This window comes from Nicotiana tabacum, chromosome 4, assembly GCF_000715075.1.
Source record: "Nicotiana tabacum cultivar K326 chromosome 4, ASM71507v2, whole genome shotgun sequence".
In the NCBI taxonomy this organism is placed as follows: domain Eukaryota; kingdom Viridiplantae; phylum Streptophyta; class Magnoliopsida; order Solanales; family Solanaceae; genus Nicotiana; species Nicotiana tabacum.
Genome location: NC_134083.1, coordinates 136438819 through 136458539, shown reverse-complemented (window position 1 = coordinate 136458539; position 19721 = coordinate 136438819). Strand labels below are relative to the sequence as shown.

At 35.7% G+C, this 19721-nt stretch overlaps 1 protein-coding gene and 1 long non-coding RNA gene across 3 annotated transcripts; both read right to left on the bottom strand.

The window, feature by feature from the left end:
- Positions 1 to 5312: 5312 nt before the first annotated feature.
- On the bottom strand, positions 5313 to 5805 carry LOC142180369 (uncharacterized). The gene is made up of 3 exons (XR_012708965.1): positions 5669 to 5805; positions 5549 to 5587; positions 5313 to 5456 (listed from the first exon to the last, which is right to left on the bottom strand). It is a non-coding gene; the product is annotated as an uncharacterized LOC142180369 (long non-coding RNA).
- A 93-nt stretch (positions 5806 to 5898) lies between these two features.
- Positions 5899 to 18609, bottom strand: LOC107792306 (uncharacterized). 2 transcript variants are annotated; one of them, XM_075252477.1, is made up of 15 exons: positions 18389 to 18609; positions 17663 to 17767; positions 17498 to 17566; positions 16515 to 16604; positions 12500 to 12583; positions 11909 to 12073; positions 10472 to 10659; positions 9854 to 9926; positions 9422 to 9475; positions 8935 to 9192; positions 7236 to 7442; positions 6987 to 7090; positions 6675 to 6819; positions 6472 to 6606; positions 5899 to 6375 (listed from the first exon to the last, which is right to left on the bottom strand). In XM_075252477.1, exons 1-14 carry the CDS (start codon positions 18494 to 18496, stop codon positions 6490 to 6492), a joined length of 1767 nt encoding a protein of 588 aa, XP_075108578.1. In that variant the 5' UTR covers positions 18497 to 18609; the 3' UTR covers positions 5899 to 6375; positions 6472 to 6489. The 2 variants fall into 2 exon arrangements, with proteins under 2 accessions (XP_075108578.1, XP_075108579.1); XM_075252478.1 differs by having other exon boundaries at positions 17498 to 17562; positions 18389 to 18557.
- Positions 18610 to 19721: the final 1112 nt, after the last annotated feature.

Sequence of the window (19721 nt, the reverse complement as noted above, 5' to 3'; positions counted from 1 at the left end):
TTAGAGGATGGAAGTGTTATTGATATTGAATCACAAAATATCACATTTATGGAAAATAATTTTCCAAAGAAGGGCGAGGTAAAGAATGGAGAGCCTCTTTATAAAATGTTGAACTCAGATAGTCAGCAGGTGTTTTCTGACACGGTTGATAATCAGATTGATCAGCATCTTGTTCTTGATCACAGTGGGAGTGGGACTTCTCAATCCTAAAATCCTTCTAACGAACCTGAATTTCAACTACGAAAGAGTACTAGAAAAAATATACCGAAACGTACTTATGAGATTGAATATTATGTTTTCTTGGTATCTCTCACAGAAATGAGCCAAAGTTTGTGACTGAGGCTTTATCGAGTCCTGGAAAAGATGAGTTGATGAAAGCAATGAAAGAAGAATTAGAGTCCATGAAAACTAACAAATTCATGTTTCTAGTTGACCTTCCGATAGGGCGTAGAGCCATTGCGAACAACTGGGTTCTCATAGTTAAACGTAAAGTGGATGAGTCAATAGAAGATACAAGGCACGATTGGTGGCAAAAGGCTTTGCTCAAGAAGTTGGAATAGATTATGAGGAAATATTTTTACCAGTTGTGAAGTTTATCTCAATTCTTTTACCTTTGGCTATTGTTGCATGTTTAGATTTGAAATTATACCAAATGAACGTGAAGACAACTTTTCTCAATGGAGAACTAAATGAAGAAATCTACATGGAACAACATGTAGGCTTTATCGTCAAAAGCCAAGAAAAGAAGGTCTGTAAATTAAAAAGATCTATTTATAACCTGAAGCAATCTTCAAGGCGATGGTATTTGAGATTTCACAAGGAGGTGATCTCGTATGATTTCACCATAATTAATAAAGACCATTGCATTTATGTGAAGAAGTCCAATGGAATATTTGTAATTCTTTCTCTTTACGTGGACGATATTTTATTAGCCAGAAATAATTTGGAGTATTTAAAAAATATCAAGTCATGGCTTTCAAAGTTATTTGACTTGAAAGGCATGGGTGAGGTAGACTATATACTTAGAGTTAAGATCCAAAGAGGCCGTTGCAAAAAATTACTAAGTCTATCTCAAGAAACTTATATAAAGAAAATTTGGAGCGTTTTTGCATGAATAGTTGCAAATCTATGGATACTCCTATAGAGAGGGGTGAAATTTTAAGCCTTGAAATATGTCCCAAAACTGAAAATAAAAAGGAAGACATGTCTTGAGTTCCATATTGAAGTGATGTCAGGAGACTGATGTACGCTACGATGTTTACTGGTCCAGACATTTATTATAATGTAGGTGTAGTTAGCAGGTATCAATCCAATCCTGGAAGAGATCAGTGGAAAGCTATGAAGAGAATTTTTAAATACCTGAAGGGAACTGTAGATTATTCACTATGTTATAGTGGAAATGATTTATACTTGAGAGGATATACGGATGTTGATTGGGCTGATGACCAAAATGATAGAAAATCAACATTCGATTATGCTTTCTTACTTAATGGTGGTGTTATTTCATGAAAAAGTAAGAAACAAACATGTACAACCCTTTTACCGATGGAAGCTGAGTTCCTGGCTTGTGTGTCTGCAGTACAAGAAGTTGTTTGATTGAAGATATTATGTGAGCATTTGGATATTACAAAGAACCTTTAGGGTCACATGACTCTATATTGTGATAGTCAAGCGGCTATTGCATATACAAAAGATCCTAAGTATTATAGGAAGACCAAACACATTGACATCAAGTATAACTTTGTGAGAGACATGGTAGCAAGTGGAGAGATAAATTTACAGTACATTCCTACCCGAAGTATGATAGCCGATCTTTTTACAAAGGCAATATCTAGAGACTTGTTTGAGAAACATGTTATGGTTCTAGGTTTGCGAATGATATGACCATGTTTATGTATTGTAAAGTGACTTGATTATTTATAATATGCTCATCAATATTTGACTCTTGAATTTATGTTCATATCTAGTATGCATGTGATGATATTTGTTGATAAAGCGTGCCGAACAAGTCGCAAGATTGACTCTCTCACACGAGCAATCGCCTCTTACGTTGAGAATCATGAAGAGATGAGACCTTATAGAATCTTGAATAGTGGGAGGTCATATTTCACTTGTAAAGGTTGGTCTTGACAACTAGTCAGACTTACGAATTCCACCATTCAATTATGACTTATTTTGTAAGCCAGATGCGAGTTTCTCTAAGAAGATGGATTGAGGATTATTAAAGTGGGAAATTCGAGTTAGACATTTATAGGTGTCTAGACCAATATTTGTACGGTGTTGAATGAGTAAAAGAATAAGACACATGCACTAATATATGGTGAGAACACCATGCACGTGTTTCATACCATGTATGCTTAGCAACCAATGGGTTAATAAAAGAATAGATCCATGCTTCTTCATTGTGTGATACCCAGAAAGTTAAAATTGACTTTCCATTAGAATGCCCTTTGACCTTTTTACTGTATCTTGAATTACCAATCAATATTGCTACTTTAGCATGTCATTAATAGCTCCGAGTGATTCGGTAATACAGTGTATGTCTAGGAAAGCAGTTGATCTGGGATGGATAGTTTCGAGCAGAAAGGGAAGACAACTAAAATAGATAATATAACTTGTATTCACAGGTCGTCCATTATACTTACCATAGGAGTAGCAAGTGTAATTGTGGATAAAGTTATACATGAACTCAAGTTCACCTTTTTTCGAGGATGAGGGATCGGATAACAAGCTATGGGAGTAGCCAATGATGTTTGGGGTATTGCGAGTAATGAGATCTTCATGTTAGAAGTAAATCCTTTACGCATGTGATTGGATATCTAAATAGAGATGTTAAACAACCTTAAAGGGCTTAAACATATTATAGCTCTTAATGCTTGTAGGTCGCACATCGCACGAACTATTTGCCAATATGAATTACGTGTGTTATTGTCACGGTACTAGCTTGGATCTAGTCCACCATGTGCGAAGTGGGAGATGTTGGATATTGGGTTTGAGTTACGGGTCGCTCATGTGGACTGACCTGACCCACTTAGAATAGATAGGCCTGATGGAAGTTAATTACCATGGAAGTTTATTAACTTCCAAAAGAATACGAGAAGTGTCGCACGTACAGTTGAAGCGATCAGCAATTCTCCCCTTCTCCTCTTCTTTATATATTTATCTTCAGTAGAGATTTTAAAAAATGCAGAGATTCTCGCTCACACAAAAAGATAGAACACGATAAAGTTAACGCATCTAGTTTGTGAACAAGAACTATATTTCCTAGAGATTCAAAGTACGACTTGGCGCTATTATTTTGGTGGTGAGTTCAATAATTCTTCTGTTTCATTATTGACAGATACGCTAATGTTGTTCTCGCCTCGCAATTTAGTCTAGCGTTATTGGTAAGGAAAAGGGAAACTCATGACTACCTACTAACCTTCTATCCTAATTCTCGACATTCATATCCTCCTATTTAGGGTCATGTCCTCAGTAAGCTGAAGCAACGTCATATCATGTCTAATCACCTCTCCCCAATACTTCTTATGCCTACCCTTACCTCTTCTTAGACCCACCATGGTCAACCAATTCTCTAGACTGCGGAATTTGATCTTTAAAAATGAAATCATGACCAATGGTAAGAAAATGGACGGCGAGGAGGAGATAGACAGAGAAAAAATCTCCTTAACGATCTAAACAAACTCCCGGATCCTTTATGTAGTACTGTTAGCTTGGGATATTCCATGGGATTAATTACCCCACATTCTATATAGAATAGCTAATTTTACCATTTTAGTGTAAAAGTTACTTGTGATTAGTTATTATTCTTATCCAATGTACCTAATGACCCCTTAGTTTTTGCTTCTTCGTTATTTTATCTCCCTGCAGAAAGAGAGACCAACTTGCTTGGTTTTTGTAGTATCAAAAGAGGCAACTGAGGTATTGAGTTTTATTGAATATCATATGAAGCTGACATAAGAAACATTGATGTTTGGAATTCGATTCTATAACAGGTTAAAACCTAGTGTTTTTAATTAATTTAAAAGGTATAATATGAGAAAGGGTAAATTGATCATACTGTAATTATTTTGAATTAATAATAATTAAGTTAAATAAATGTTACAAAGAATTTAAAATGAGGAAAGGTTGATGTAATAATAATAATAACATCGCATTATTATTATTATTATTATTATTATTATTATTATTTTGTTACTTGCACTTTTTTTGTTTAATTTTGATAATGATATGATATGAGTTGAACTAAATGAAAGGAATGAGGATTCATATCGTCAACCCCAACTTGTTTGGGATTGAGGTGTTGTTATTGTTGTTGTTGTGATGTAACATCACAAACCACGTGAGAGATAGGTTTTATGAAGCCAAAAATGGAGGAAAATCTCTGAAATTATCTATATATTTTTTTAAAAGGAATATGTGTATTTATAATTTTTTCTTTCATAGAGATACTATTGTTTCGAAGAAAATTGGGAGCTCTTACAAAAGGCTAACCTCTAAGAAAATTACAACTACTCTAACAAGGTTTATTACTTTGCACGATTTTTCTCAAAACTATTTCTCCCAAAATAAATCCGGAAAAACTGTGCACCCGAGATCACCACTTTAATTTTATTAATAATTACACCTTTTCAGCAATATTTGAATAACTTTGCGCTCTTAAAAAATTCAAGAAAAAGCGGTCATTACTTTAGAAAGTCTCCACCAGTCGCCCAAAGTTCAAACCACGCTACACTTTTTCATCCTATTACTCTTGTCCACATTCCACTTTGCGGATGTCTTAAAACATTTTCTGCATTCAAGAACTGATATACAACTAACTTTCCAACATTTTCCCTGCTATAGACAGTATAAATCAAGCATCAAACCAAAATTGCCAATTTTTTGGTTAGATAGGACATCTATTTTTATTCATCTACATTTAACTTTTAGAAGATCAATAAGAATCGTGAAACAAACTATGTATGCATGTATACACGCGAACTTGTGTGCAAGCGCGTTCATTGCTTTCAGATTCAACTATATATATAGTTGAAAATTTTATATATCGAAACGCAGTCTCTTTATTCATGCATCCACAGAACAAAAGAGGTGTGGTGAGGTGCATCAGATAAAGATGAAGTGAGGTGCTGTTCTTAAACAGTCTAATCCGAAGTGTGACTTCTTTGTCATTATAATATTCCAGTAGGAACTCCTCATCACTATCTGAATATAAGTAATTTGAAAGTTCAAGTGATTGAGAAGCTGCAAAATTACTAGCTGCGGATGACCTATGTGAAAGAAGTCACTCCAGATAAAATTACCTAACAGAATTTAATTAAAAGTATTTCACTTATGGAACCAAAGATAAAACCAAATAATATCAGAGGTACCTGTACTTCTTAAGAAAAGTGGAGCACATTCTCATGATATTTTCCTAAACAAGCATTCAGCTGTGGTATCGACAGGAGAGTGCTCTGTGTGGCAGTAAACAAGCATTCTCATAATGGAGATTGGTCGTTGGCGAAAACATGAAAACTAGCTCCACTTTTTCTGAAGCAGATGTTACCTTATTTCCTTTGTGGCGAGCAATCTCTAAGGTTGTCATCTGCAACAGCAAAAGTGTAATATTAGCGAGTAACTAATAACATCATCGCGGAAAACTACTTAACACAATCCAACAAGATACCTTACAGAGATCCTGAAACTCTGTCATACTTCCTGACTTTAACAAGCTGAGTAATACTTGACACTATTCTCGTGTGTTCTGAGACGTCTGATGACAGCTGTATTTTAGCAGTCTCACAATGTGCCAATATGCAAACGTCAAAACAGAGAACCTAAATCAAAGAGCTTCAGATTTTCAAGTTAGCTTCTTCACGAATGCATTGACATGCCCCTTATTATTTCCAAAGATTATAACACTCAAAACTGCTCATCACTTTTCTCCGACAATAAAGTTATATCAGTGAATGTACAATATCAAGTCAATATTTGACTCACATAAAAAATGAGATTTCAACCATGATACTGCATTCAACCTACATAGCCAACAGAGCATACAAGAAAGGTGATTTAGACATTTCATGTCCCATTGCCTGCTCCCGGATTATAACCTACAACTACAAATTATAAGCAGCAAGGTTTCTGGAGCTCTCTTTTGACTGTTTGCAGCACTGAAAAGAGGCAACTAATAATAATGATTCTAACTACAGAACACTATTCATTTCCATACTCCGAAGCACTCAAATATTCACCATGCTCCTCAAAGTACTCAATCAACCTCTTCAAGAATTTATCACCACTGACTGTCTCAGTATCACATACAAGACAGCACTGTCTCCTTGCTCGTGTCACAGCAACATTCATTCTCCTTCTGTCACTAAGAAATCCCACCTAGTCAGGAAATGTTTTCATATTAGATTCACCATGTTGTTACTCAAAATGAGCAGTTTAGCTATACATGAGAGTTCCTACAATTGTGAAGAGTACCTCTTTCTTTGAGTTTGATCAGACCATAGAAATGATAATGGCTTCTTTTTCTCGACCCTGGAAACCATCAACAGTCGAGATCTCCATTTCTTTTAATTTTTCTTCATTGCTTTTGAGCTTTTTCAAGAAAACGACCTGCACACATTTTTAGTATAACTCAAACTTGAAACCAGCTTGGTCTTTTTATTATTAATCACACTTACCTGTGCTGCATAAGGAGTGATTAGTCCAATATCAGAAGCTCGGACTCCGCTTTCGACTAGTCTCTTTGCATGGGCAATGGCAACCTCAGCTTCACCTTCATTCAATGTGCTATCTTCCTCATCCTTTTTTTCTTCCATGTCACACCTGAAATATATAGTGTGAAGACCTGAGCATAGAAGTTACAGGTAGATTTTCTACATGTACACAGGTTCTCGTTCTGGTACCAGACCACCTCGACTTTCAACTTTAGAACTTCCCTATTTGAAATGGGAGAGAAGAATAACCCCAAGAAATGAGAGAAGAGCCAGTACCCAGCTATGTCTATGAGCAGAAGGGTTGATTCTGTGGAAGGTGTTTTCTTCACATCCTCAAGGTGATATAACATATGACTGGCAACACTTGAATGGGCTTCAATCTACAATCATAAATGCAGCAGAAAAGTTTGGATAAAATAGATGTCAATACGTTTCATTGATATTGTTATATTAGAGTGTTGTAGAAAATTAATAATGACGGAAAACATTTTTATATTCAACCAACAGTTAAAAATGACCGAGCACCTTATTATCATACAGCTCTCCAGATGACCAGTTCATAATCAGTTTATGCATGCGGTACTGAACAGTGAGCATAGATGTGATTTCATCTCCGTACAAATCTGCTAAACGTTCAAAAAGTGTCTTTCCCAGTCCTTTCTTCTCAGCTTCTACACTTTGAATGGTTGGCGGAAGCTGGAGATGATCTCCAGCCAATATACACCTTGATCCCTGTAAGCAAGGAACCACATCATTAGCTTACAAGAATTGATAACTAAATATGATCCCTTTTTCATCTGTTTTTCACTTCTTCTATTTCGTTTTCAGTGTTATTAAAAGCCGTTGCTTTATTGCTTAAAGTGATGAAGCTATGCAAAGCAAGCGGTTGCTTCATGGATGAAGCCACGTGCTTCAGAAATGTGCACTTCAAACAATGACGCGCGAGGTGATCAAACGAAAAAACGGAAAGTTCTTTCAGTCTCAGCTTTGAGCAGTTGGATTAATATCGGAATTATTATATCTGATGTTGCAATTAATTATTTTAATTGCAACTATAGTATTATAGAACTAAATTCATATAAGTTTGATATTTTTTATTTCACGTACATTCTTCGTTTCATTTCAAAGAAGAGTGTGCTTCACTTTTCACTTTCGCTTCAAGCCCCATGAATCTTGTCGCTTTTGCACAGAGTTTTCAGAAATATGGAATAGTAAAAGCACAAGTAACTGCTACGTTGATTAGAAACTTGAATCACAATAACCCAGCCACCAACATATGGGAGAAACGCAAAATATTGAATAACAATATTATCAGGAGAAGTTAACCCATAAGGGCTTTAGACTAGCCAGTTAAGCTACTTCTGATTAGCTTCTTTATCATTTTCTCTTGATTTGTTAAAGAATCCACGCACCTAAACCTCCTCCTCCAAAAAATAGAGAGAAGTGAATGGGACAGGAAGACCATAACATAAAAAGTTTAAAAGTGACTTCCAACCAATAAAGCTGTTTCTACAAGAAAAAATCTTAATTCACAAGACATAGCTAATTACACCGTGACGAAGGAAGCAAACCACTGCAAAAGTGCTGGCACTCGATATACAAGGCTGAAGTAAAGATTCATCTTTGACTTGAAACTTCATTCCACAAGGATGTTAATGACTATCTCACATAAGGTTTGTCCAATTAATTTAATATCTTAAAGTAATGAGTCTTGAGCACAACACAGATGACCCAATTACTCGTCCATGGCAAGAGGCAAGGTCTGGCCCCACCAGGAAAACCCCACTTCATTACTATGAGATTTTTTTAAATACCTCTGGCAACACAAAAGGTCCTTCCAGTTATGCAGGCTGAGTTGGAATGTATAGCTCTCGTATGTCACATTCCAGAAAATGGACAGGTAGGTTCAAAAACTTAGCAGAAGATCTTTCAGTTTTCATTTTTTTCCTTTGGGAAAACCAGCAAATTTGTCATCCAAAACTCAGACGCCAGTCTGCTAACTCAGCTAATTACATGAATTGACTACTTATATTGTGTAAGAGAACTTACAACCCAGTTCTCACTCTCCTACATCCATTCATATAGAGAAAGTTGATGTTATATTAATCAGTAGTCTAGCAGGAGTTACCTAAAGAACTGATTGACAGTTTCTTAACATCAAAAAGAATCTAGCAAAAACTGATCCATAGAACGGATATTTAGGCATCATTGATAGCATTTTCACCTTCAATAAAGCAATCCAGCATGCTATTTCCAATGCCTGAGCAGCTTCATCAATAATAACCAAATCAAATGACATGCCGTCCAACTTCTTTGACAATGCCCCAGTCAATGTTGTCAGGACTACATCTGCATTCTTAAGAACATCTGTTACTGCTAGCTGCTGCCTTTTACGCTCTTCTTTGGAAAGAGACTTGAGCTCCCTCCTGATATCCCTCTTTGCATTTCTATCTTTAGCTTTTAATAACTTTCCATTCAATGTCTGCAGAATCCATCATGAAACAAATGGGACAAGGCAATAGTTGAACAGAGAATTATCAAAGTGTACACAAAAATGTCAGGCCTTAATGAACTGCAGAATAGGAAAAAGAATATCTTAGACCTATCTTGATAATTCAAACTTCCAAAAAGAAATCCTTATACTGAGAGTTAACTTCCTCTGAATCCTGGACAAGCTAAAGAATAATTGACAACAATTGAGTATATCATACCTTCATCTCCTTGCGGATGTCATTTGCAAGAGCACTATTATCACCACGGAGAACCTATAGAGAAAGAAGAAATTACAAAATGTAGCCCTCGGCCATTAAAAAAGAACTTTAATCAACAAAAAGTGCATGGGAAAAAAAGGCAACTTATTGCGAATCAATATAGTTCAACCCAGATCAAAAAATCGAGTAAGAAAGGCGGGGAAAGCAGAGTATGAATGCTGGCCCGCCCTATCCCCAGGAATCCTTCACAACAAACAAAGGTTATAAGAAACTAGTGTGCTCTAGTCTATTTTTAAGTAGAGTGCACTTAGAAAGCAAGAAGGTGTAATTATGCTCCTATGTACTAAAAGAAACAGACACCATACAAGAAAACAGCGCGACCCAATAACATTCTATGATTCGAGATTCTTGCCAAATGAAAAGGAATATCACCTGGGCATCAAGAGCGCTATCCAATACTTGTGGGAGCATACGTGCCGGATGTCCCAATCTCACCAACTTCACTCTGCAAAACATGGACAGAATAAACCCATTAACAATTCAAATAACATCACAAAATCTGATAACTAAAAATAATCATTTTGTGTAGCTCAGAGCTAGGGCATGAAGTCCCTGCAGAAAAGATGATATAATCATGTGTCTACTAGTACGAGTTGCATCATCAAACTTACAGTTTACACATTATCTTAAATAGAAGCAAATAATACAGGTGGGCAGGAAAACAGACTGCAAGTCAGACCAACACCTAAATTACAAACTCATCCAAGAGCAGACCAAATGTTCCGGTCAGAGGGACATAATAGTGGCACCATTTAAATTAAACCTAAGTTCTGAAAGGTAAACCACACTTCTGACCATTTTAAGTTGTAGTATTTGAGATAGTGGAAATTATTTTCACCTGTCTTATTGGAACTTTAGGCGGTTATCGAAAAAAAGATAGAAAAAATTACACTGAAAAAGCTCATTTCAATACAGACATCAAAGTTTCACCCTGAGGAGAAAGGTATCAACTAGAAGTCAATCACCCAAGAGGCCAAGACATATCTTTACCTGTGTGGAACAAGTCTCTCAACAATGTTATCAACAGCAATATTTGAAGCAGCACAAGCAAGGATCTTTGAACCACGTTTCGCTTCCTGCAAAATAATCTCAACAACAGTAGTTGTCTTCCCAGTTCCAGGAGGCCCATGCAGCAAAAATACGTTCTTGGATGAAAGCGCCTTTGAGATGGCATCTTTCTTCAAAGATTAAGGACAAGGTATCAGTTTATAGCAGCCAGCATACAGATCAGCAATCATCGATACTGCTTAGTGCCCATTACTCCATATTAAATACAAGAACACCAAGGTAATATGCAAGGCAATGTACCCTAAGTATCTGCTTTGTTTAAAGTCAATCAACCAATCAACTACCCTCAATCCAAAACTAGTTGAGGTTGATAAAAAACAACTAAGTATTAAAGCTAGTTAGTTGATATTTCCTATATGGATCCTTTGTTTCCGTTGTATTCTGAAATCAGACATAAAAAGGGAAATACTAGAAGCGGATTTCCCAAAGTTTTGTAATATAAGATGAAACCTGAAAATAAAGATGAGCCAATTGGAGTGATTCACTCAAATCATTCACTTTTTCATTTCTTTTCTTTTTTTTATATGAAATGTACTTTTTCATCCTTGTAGCCCTATCGTCAAATTTTTAAGATGAAAATTCTTCTCCAATATGGATCATTTTATGAGAACGCAATTGCTACAAGCTATGTTGCTCGGACTCTCCGAAAATGTCGCCGGATGCGTGTCGGATCCTGCAAAAGTAGTGTATTTTTGGAGGACCTGACACAGGTGCGGTAGCATTTTAGAGAGTCCTCGCAACATAGGCTAAACGTGTATTAATGGTGTTGATGGCTGAAAATATGTGCAACTCAATAGTTTTAACATCCAGGTGCCAAGAGTGGAACTGATTTAAGAGGCTGGCAAACATTTGACAAGCAGTCATAGAACAAATGGAAAATTGCAGAAAAACAAGCCATTTGGACATCCATTTGCCAGAAGCTAGAAGCTAACACTATGTAGCTTTCAGTAAGCAAAGGTTAGGCATTTAACATGGACATCCCTGCCTGCTCCTACAGATTTCTCAAAGCGCAAGTATTACAATTTCTTTCAACTTAAATCATCTCTATGGTACAGATTTAGGATAGTAACAACAAATCTTTGGTATCTATAATTAAACTTTATGCATTAATTATTTATACTTGCAATTTTGTCGAGGCTTCTCTAAAGACTGGTACAAGTCAAGATGGTATACACATGGTCAAATATACCAAGCAAGGTTCTTTATGCCTCTCTGCCAAAAAAAAAGGGACTAATCCAAATACTAGTTTTTAGGAATGCACCAGTAGAACACGTAAAAGACAGAAGGAGAGAAAATGATGAAGTAGGAACAGGGGCATGTTTAAGAAAAAATAATTAAAACGATTGATGCCTCCACAACCTGAGAGTGATCAAGGTTGCGATTAAAAGGAGTGAAATTGACATCCTTCTTAGACATTGTTGGTGGTCTCTCCCCGAAAAGAACAGGAACTAAGTCAGAGGCAGGGCCCTTCAGCACACCTTTACTCAGTTGTATCAATGTGTCCTTCATCCGACGGTAGGTCACCTACAAAAGCAACTCCAATAGAAAGACTCTTCAAACTTCAGAAGTTCATACATAATTTTTCTCCACTAGTACAACTTAGAGAATTTCTAGAGCGCGAATTTTCCTGAACTTCAAACAATCAAAATTACAACATAGCATGCATAGAACTACTAACTTTGATACCTTCGGAAAGGTATAGCAAAAATCCGCCTTGTGACTTAGGGAAGGAACTACCTTAAAAGTATTCAAGTCAAACATTATTGCTTAATAAATAGGCGATCCTTAAAACCTCAAGTCAGATAAAATTGTATCCTATGTATCAATCAACTACATGGGAAACAGGGCTTATATGCTTTTATTTGTTACATCAAGACCGTGTTGGTACTCATTCATCTCAATTAGATGTAGGCAAAAAACATCACCTTTTCCAGATCAAGAATCATGTACCTCATTTGCCAACTTCTCAAGGCGTAAAGGATTATTCAGACCCTCTTCTGGGACATCATCAAAAGCAACAGTAATAGATGAGTCCTGCTCCATGAGAAAACAAACTTTTAAAGATCCAACCTAAAAACATTATTAATAACCTACACTCCATACAAATATTAAATAATAGAAAATTAAAAAAAAGAACTGCATTTTGGTCTCAATCGACAAAACATTTTTTTTATGACCATTTCAATCAACATAATATTCACTTCACATCGTTTCTTTTTCAATTGTTGGTTCCAGTGTTTAGAAAAGCGATCGCTTCGTCGCTTTAAGCGCGAAGCGACCCAGTGTCGCTTCTAGCTGCCTGAGGCGACTCGACCAAGGGAAGCGCACGCTTCAATGGAGGAATCGACGAAGCGAGGAAAGCGATGAAGCGATGAAGTCTATTAAAAAAGCGCAGAGAGACCTTTTTTAAATAAAAAAAAAACTTTGGGTCTGTTTTTTTATTATACAAAACATACCCCTAAATCGACAAAAATTGACCATTTCTTCTTCTCTCTTCTTCGATCGACGTCGACCAAAGCCTAGGGTTCAACTTCATCGACATTGCTGACCAGTCCAGGTAATTTTCTTCTTCTCCTTTCTTCTTCACTGTTTTTTCTTTCTTTCTTTCTTTCTTCTTCTTGTTCCCGTCCAGATTCTGCTTTTCTTTCTTTCTTTTTCCTTCTTTCTTCTTCGTTTATCTCTGAACAGTCCAGTTTGCACACTGTTCAGACTTCAGCGTCTTCTTCTTCTTCCTTTTATCTCTAACCCGTCCAGATTCTGTTTTTTTCCCCTTTTATTCTTTTTATTTATTAATTTTAATATGTATTTTAGTTTATAAAATTAATTATTATTTATATATGTTATATTTTTCAGTTTATTTGATTTTTTTAATGTATATTTCAGTATATAAAATTAATTATTATATATATGTTATATTTTCAGTTTATTTGATTAATTTTATATGTATTTCATTTTAGAAAATTAATTATTATATATATATATATATGTTATATTTTAGTTTATTTGATTTTTTTAATGTGTATTTCGGTTTATAAAATTAATTATTATATATATGATATGTATTTTCAGTTTATTTGATTATGTATTTTCTTATATCTTAATAGGGATTTCAAAATGTCTCAAAGATCGAAAGAGAAAGACCCGACTTGGCGATATGGCGATAGAGTTAATGAGAAGAATACAAATGTTGTATGCAAGTTTTGTAACAAGATTACAACGGGTGGAATTTATCGCTTTAAATTCTATCTTATTGGTGGCGATAGAAACGTCACAAGTTGTCCGAAATGCCCACCGGAGGTGAGGGATGAAATAAAGAATTTTGTTGAGAAGAAGAAGGAGCAAAAAAATCAAATGAGTCATCAACCATTGGTGACCAATCTTGATGATGATGATGATGATGATGATGATATTGAAGAATTGTCACTTCCAACAAAACGGGGAAGAGATGCAATCTCTTCAAGCCATGGATCGACGGGTACGAGTAGGACTAAAGGTCCTATAGATTGCTATTTCCCAAAGAAGCCGGAAGGAAAGAGCGGTGAAAAAGATGTACAAAAAAATGCTAAGGACATTTTGAGGGATCATGCAGTTAGAGCTTTTGCACGATGGGTCTATGATGTTGGGCTCCCCTTCAATTGTGTCAACTATACTGACACTTTTGGAGACTTTATTGAGGCCGTTGGTCAATACGGACCTGGAATGAAGCCTCCCACTTATCATGAAATCAGAGGTCCTTATCTAAATAATGAAGTGGAGGAGACTAATAAAATTGTGAAGGAACATAAAGTTGCGTGGAACAAGTACGGCTGCTCCATTATGATGGATAAGTGGACGGCAAGAACTGGGAAAATGATTATTAATGTGTTAGTGAATTCTCCCAAGGGAAGTTTGTTTCTTGAGTCCATTGATGCTAGCGACTCATCCACTGACCACATCAAAATGTTCACCTTATTTCAGAACACCATTGAAAAGATTGGCCCAAGAAAAATTGTTCAAGTGGTCACTGATAATGCGAGTGAAAATATGAAAGCGGGTGGCATGGTGGAAGGAGCGTACAAGAATGTCTATTGGACTCCATGTGCAGCTCATTGTATCAACTTAATATTCGGGGACATTTTCAAGGAAAAACTCTTCTCTACAGTTTTTGGCCAGGGCGTTAGGGTACATTCTTATATTTCTCAGCGGCCCTTGTTATTGAATATGATGAGAAGATTCACCAGACAAAAAAATTTGGTGAAACCGGGCAAGACAAGGTTCGCCACTGCTTTCTTGACTTTGCATAGTATCCACTTACAAAAAGCCAATTTGAGAAAGTTGTTCACTTCAGAGGAATGGAGCAAGAGTAAATTTGCAAAGGAAAGTGCGGGGAAAGATGTTGCACACATTATTCTTTCTTATTCTTTTTGGAATAATGTCCTTCATGCTCTTAAAATTGGTGGCCCTTTGGTTAAAGTACTCAGTTTGGTGGATGGAGAGCAAAAACCACCAATGGGCTACCTCTATGAAGTTATGGATAGGGCCAATGAGGCTATTCAAGCATCATTCACTGATGAGCAGAAATATGCAAAGGTCTTTCAGATCATTGATGCAAGATGGAGCGAGCAACTTCATAGACCGTTGCATGCAGCTGGACTTATTCTGAACCCGTCACTCTTTTATGATCAGCATGAGAATAATTCATTGGTTAGAAGTGTGGACAGGATTCCATGAGGTTGTTATCAAGTTGACCCCAGATGAAAACTTGCAAGAAAAGATAGTAGATCAGCTTGCTATTTACAAGGCAGCTGAGGGACTTTTTAAGCTCTGACTTGCTATTAAACAAAGAAAGACGAAGTCGCCAGGTGACCAAGTGCTTCTATATTTTATAGCTCTAACTTTAATGTATTTTTTATACTTATTAACTCTTGAATATTCTTTTTCACTTCTATAGTTGAGTGGTGGGACCAATATGGTGTAGAGACTCCGGATTTACAGACTTTCGCCATCAGAGTTCTAAATTTAACTTGTAGCTCATCCGGATGTGAAAGGAATTGGAGCGTTTTTGAACACGTGAGAAATAAAAAGAATTATTTCGTGTTTTGAGATAAAGTAAATTATACAATTTACCTTATCAAAAAAAAAGAGATAAAGTAAATTATATCTCAATTCTCCCAACTCCTACTAATTAGTTGACACATCTTGTTTGCAGATTCATACAAAGAAGAGGAATCGACTAACCTTGAAGCGCCTCCATAATCTAGTGTTCATAAAATACAATAGAGCATTGAGGCGTCGCTACAACCACCGCAATCTAATTGATCCAATTCTTTTGGACAATATTGATGAGGCTAATGAGTGGCTAACCGGAGTCCCCGAAAATTGTGAAGATGAAGAAGTATTTGAAGGCGACTCTAATTTCACTTGGGGTGATGTTGCGATTGCTAGTGGAGTTGGAGAGAATCCTTATGGTTTAAGGGGGAATACTTCAAGTTCAAGCTCGATAGGAAGGGAAAAAGTGTGACTACTACAAGTCGATCCCTATCCCTAATTGATGAAGATGAAAGTGATCATGAAGAGGAAGAGGAGGGGGAAGAAGATGACGACGAGCAATATGAAGATAATAGAGGAATTCAAGATTTTGACAATCTTGAAGAAGAACAAGAAGAATAGAAGAATAAGATGTTGATTCTAGTAATTTAGTAGCTTTGATTTTGCTTGTCCTATGGTTTGTGGAGGATTTGGTGGTACCTAGTACCTACTTTTAAGTTTTTAAATTGAACTTTTTGATTATTTATAATTTTATATTGTGTCTTTGCAAGGTTTACATTATATTTTTTAAGAATTGCGCTTCACTTTAATAAAACGTGCACTTCGCTTTTGAAGCGAGGCGAGCCCTTGTCGCTTTTTTGCGCTTCTCGCTCTTAAAAACACTGGATGGTTCTCTCTCCACTTTGTATATCAAGTAAATGCTTTACAGCTATATTACCTTTAGCCTGTAGACAACCCCCTGTCCAAGTGCAGGGGAGCCTAAATCAGCTTTGTTTGGTTTCAGAACAACAACGTCATGAGTGCCAAACTGCAAGAGAAGGAAGTATCTTCAGAAAAAATAGTGACTGCAGATTAAAAGAAACTGAAGGGGAAAGGGGAGCTTAAAGCTTTAGTTCAAAAGAGTAAAATCTGATATCATCAAAACTCAAACACAGTAAGTGGCCTAGTTACGACAAGGATCAATTAGTAACTGTTACGAAGGGTTCTGAATATTTGGTCTCATCAATCTCTGGTAGACCGGTAGAGGCAAGCTTCTGAAGCTAAGTTTAGTGCAGGCTGTACGCTTCGGTTCTTTTAGGCGGCATTTTAGTGCAGGCACCAAGATTTCAAGACATGCAACTCAACAGCCACAGACTTTGTGTTAACGATGGCAGCACTAAATGATAATATAGCTGGAAAAGCGATATATTTACTGTTAATAAAACATTATAAATTATGAATAGAAAACGAAAAGTTAGTTTGAAAAACTCGCAACTGAATTAGAAATTAAAAAATACATCTATGCATTTGAGTTAAATATTTAAAATGGTTTTAACTTCATATATTTCATTCATTTGCAATTTTAAAAATGGTTTTGAATTTGATTGAAAAGGTTTTTACTTCATATATTTCATTCGTTGGTCCTGCAATTGTTCTATGTGATTATAATTACCTTCACCTTTTCAAAAGAAAATAATAATTTACTAATCTTTGTTACAAATAAATATTTTTATATTTTTTTCATCTGCTTTTTCTTCACTGAAACGAGTGCTTTAATTTTGCTTTGCACTTGATGCCCAGCAGACAGTTACTACATTTTTACGCTTTTCGCCTTTTGACAGCATTGATCTCTGACAAAGAACATATCTTTTATACTTGCAATAAAATGCCTAGATCTTGAAAGCATTATAGAGAAATCCTCTTAATCACATCGCAATTCACCTTGTGAGGCGGAAGAATATCCCCTTTGTTTGATTGAAGCTCCATCAGCGTCTTGCCCATTAACCCTGTCTGTCCATAAAATGCAAAACTAGTGAAAAGACCGTGCTTAATCCAACTTAATGTATCCAAAATAGCATAATCAAGAAGCAGGGGAAAAAATACTACCTGGATATCAGCACACTTCAAATTCAGAATAGTGGAACCCTTCTTCTGAGCAGAATCCAAACTCCTCGTCTCAGCTGAGCTCATGGAAAGTGATATTTCAGCTTCCTTAACAGATCATTCAGGTAACACATCACAATATCAGCATATTTGTGGAAAAAATAAAGAACAACATTTCTAGCTATAACAACTACTTCCTCTGTCCGACTTTAGGTGTCCAACCAACTAAACAACCACATCCCAATTCTAAATAAGTTGGGGTCTGCTATATGAATACTTTGTACGCATTCCTCTCAATTCAAGCCCGTCAATGACGTCCCAACTTATTTAAGTATTGAGAAGATTAATCTGACTGTTTTTAAGATGACTGTCAACCTAACACAACCCTTATCTTTCATACCGAGTAGGGACGGGCTATGCTTCCAAAGCTCATATAGGAAAAATTTCCCACTTTAGGGGTCCACATTTTAGATGAAATTCCACATTAACTCTCCAATTTAGGTGTTTGCGCTTACTGAAGTATATTAACAAAATACATTGATAGACAAAATTCAGACCTTTTGACACCCAAAAAGGTCTTAAAGCATAGATAATATGACAAAGATTATCCTAATTCCTACAGACACATTATTCACCTCTTTCATATACATTTCTAATTAAAAATCAAACTGTAATCCCAAAAATGGCCAAAACGTGGGGAATTGGAGAAAAAAGGGTGCAGGTGAGTACCTTTTCCAAATCTAGTAAAGGGGCCATGGTGGAAACGAACTGGTCGACAGTCATGGCAGTTGAAGATGATGATTTGTTTTTCTTGTTGTTGCTTTTCCCTTTCTCCATTTGCTACTAACTGACTAACTCTGCGATGATGATGAAGAACGTTGGGAAACAATTACTTTCACCCGGTTTTACAAAGGGTTACGAAATTTCCTTTCCTTTTTCTTACGTTTGTACTTTTTGTAACTTTTTCTTTTTCTTTTAGTTTGGAGGGGAAAACTATTACTGTACTTAGTAGCAGTAAAAAGTTTTTGGAAATTTTAGGGCCCGTTTGGCCCTCAAAAAAAATTTACTTTTTTCGAATTTTTTTTACTTTTCTACATAATCAATGTTTGACTATAAAAATTTTAAATTTCACTTAAAATTAAATTTTAGAATTTTTTTCGAAAATTTTAAAAACTCCAATAAGCTGTTTTTCAATTTTTTTCACTTCAAATCACTACAAAAATTCAAAAATAACTCCAAGTTGTATTCATGTCCAAACACAATTATAATTTTCAAAATAATTTCACTTTTTTCGAGAATTTCACAATTCTTATGTCCAAATGCCTACTTAGTAGCTCAGTTGGTTAGCTATATGAAAGTTTAAATATGTATTTAATGGGAAAGAAAACACCGCAAATATAAAAGTCAAAGAAAGAAGACAAAAGAAGTATAAAATAGACAAAGAGAAAAAACAAATTATATGTTTGGCTGCAAAGGAAAAAAAGTAGTACGAAACAGAATGTTAGGCGAAAGAATTCTTTTCTTACGACGTAAGGGCATTCACTATAAAAGGGGTATCTCCCTTTTCATTTGCAGATCATCCCCACAACTTCTTCTTTCTCTTCAATTAATAAAAAGATATTATTTGTGTGGCCGTGGAGTAGGCAAAAATTATCGAATCACGTAAATCCTGACTTATGCAATTATTGATTTTCTCTTTTAAATATTTTCCCCTTCTATTAGCTTGTCACACTTTCCAACATAGCACAAACAATGTAATTTTGTAGAAAAGTACGATATTGGTATAGGTCCTATTCACAAAAATAGTGCGATACTATTGATCATCAATACTAACACTATTCATAATATGGAAGCATTATTCATTAATAGTGATAGTATTGTTCACCAATAATGAGTGTTGTCTACCTTATACGGTTGGGACATTTTTCCTACACAAAGTACTATTCGCGGTTATTATAAAAAAAATGTGAAGAAATGGTGTCGGAAGAAGGGAAAGTTAAGATTGAGAAGTTCAATGGCAAAGATTTTGGATTCTAAAAAATGCAAAGAGGATTATTTATAC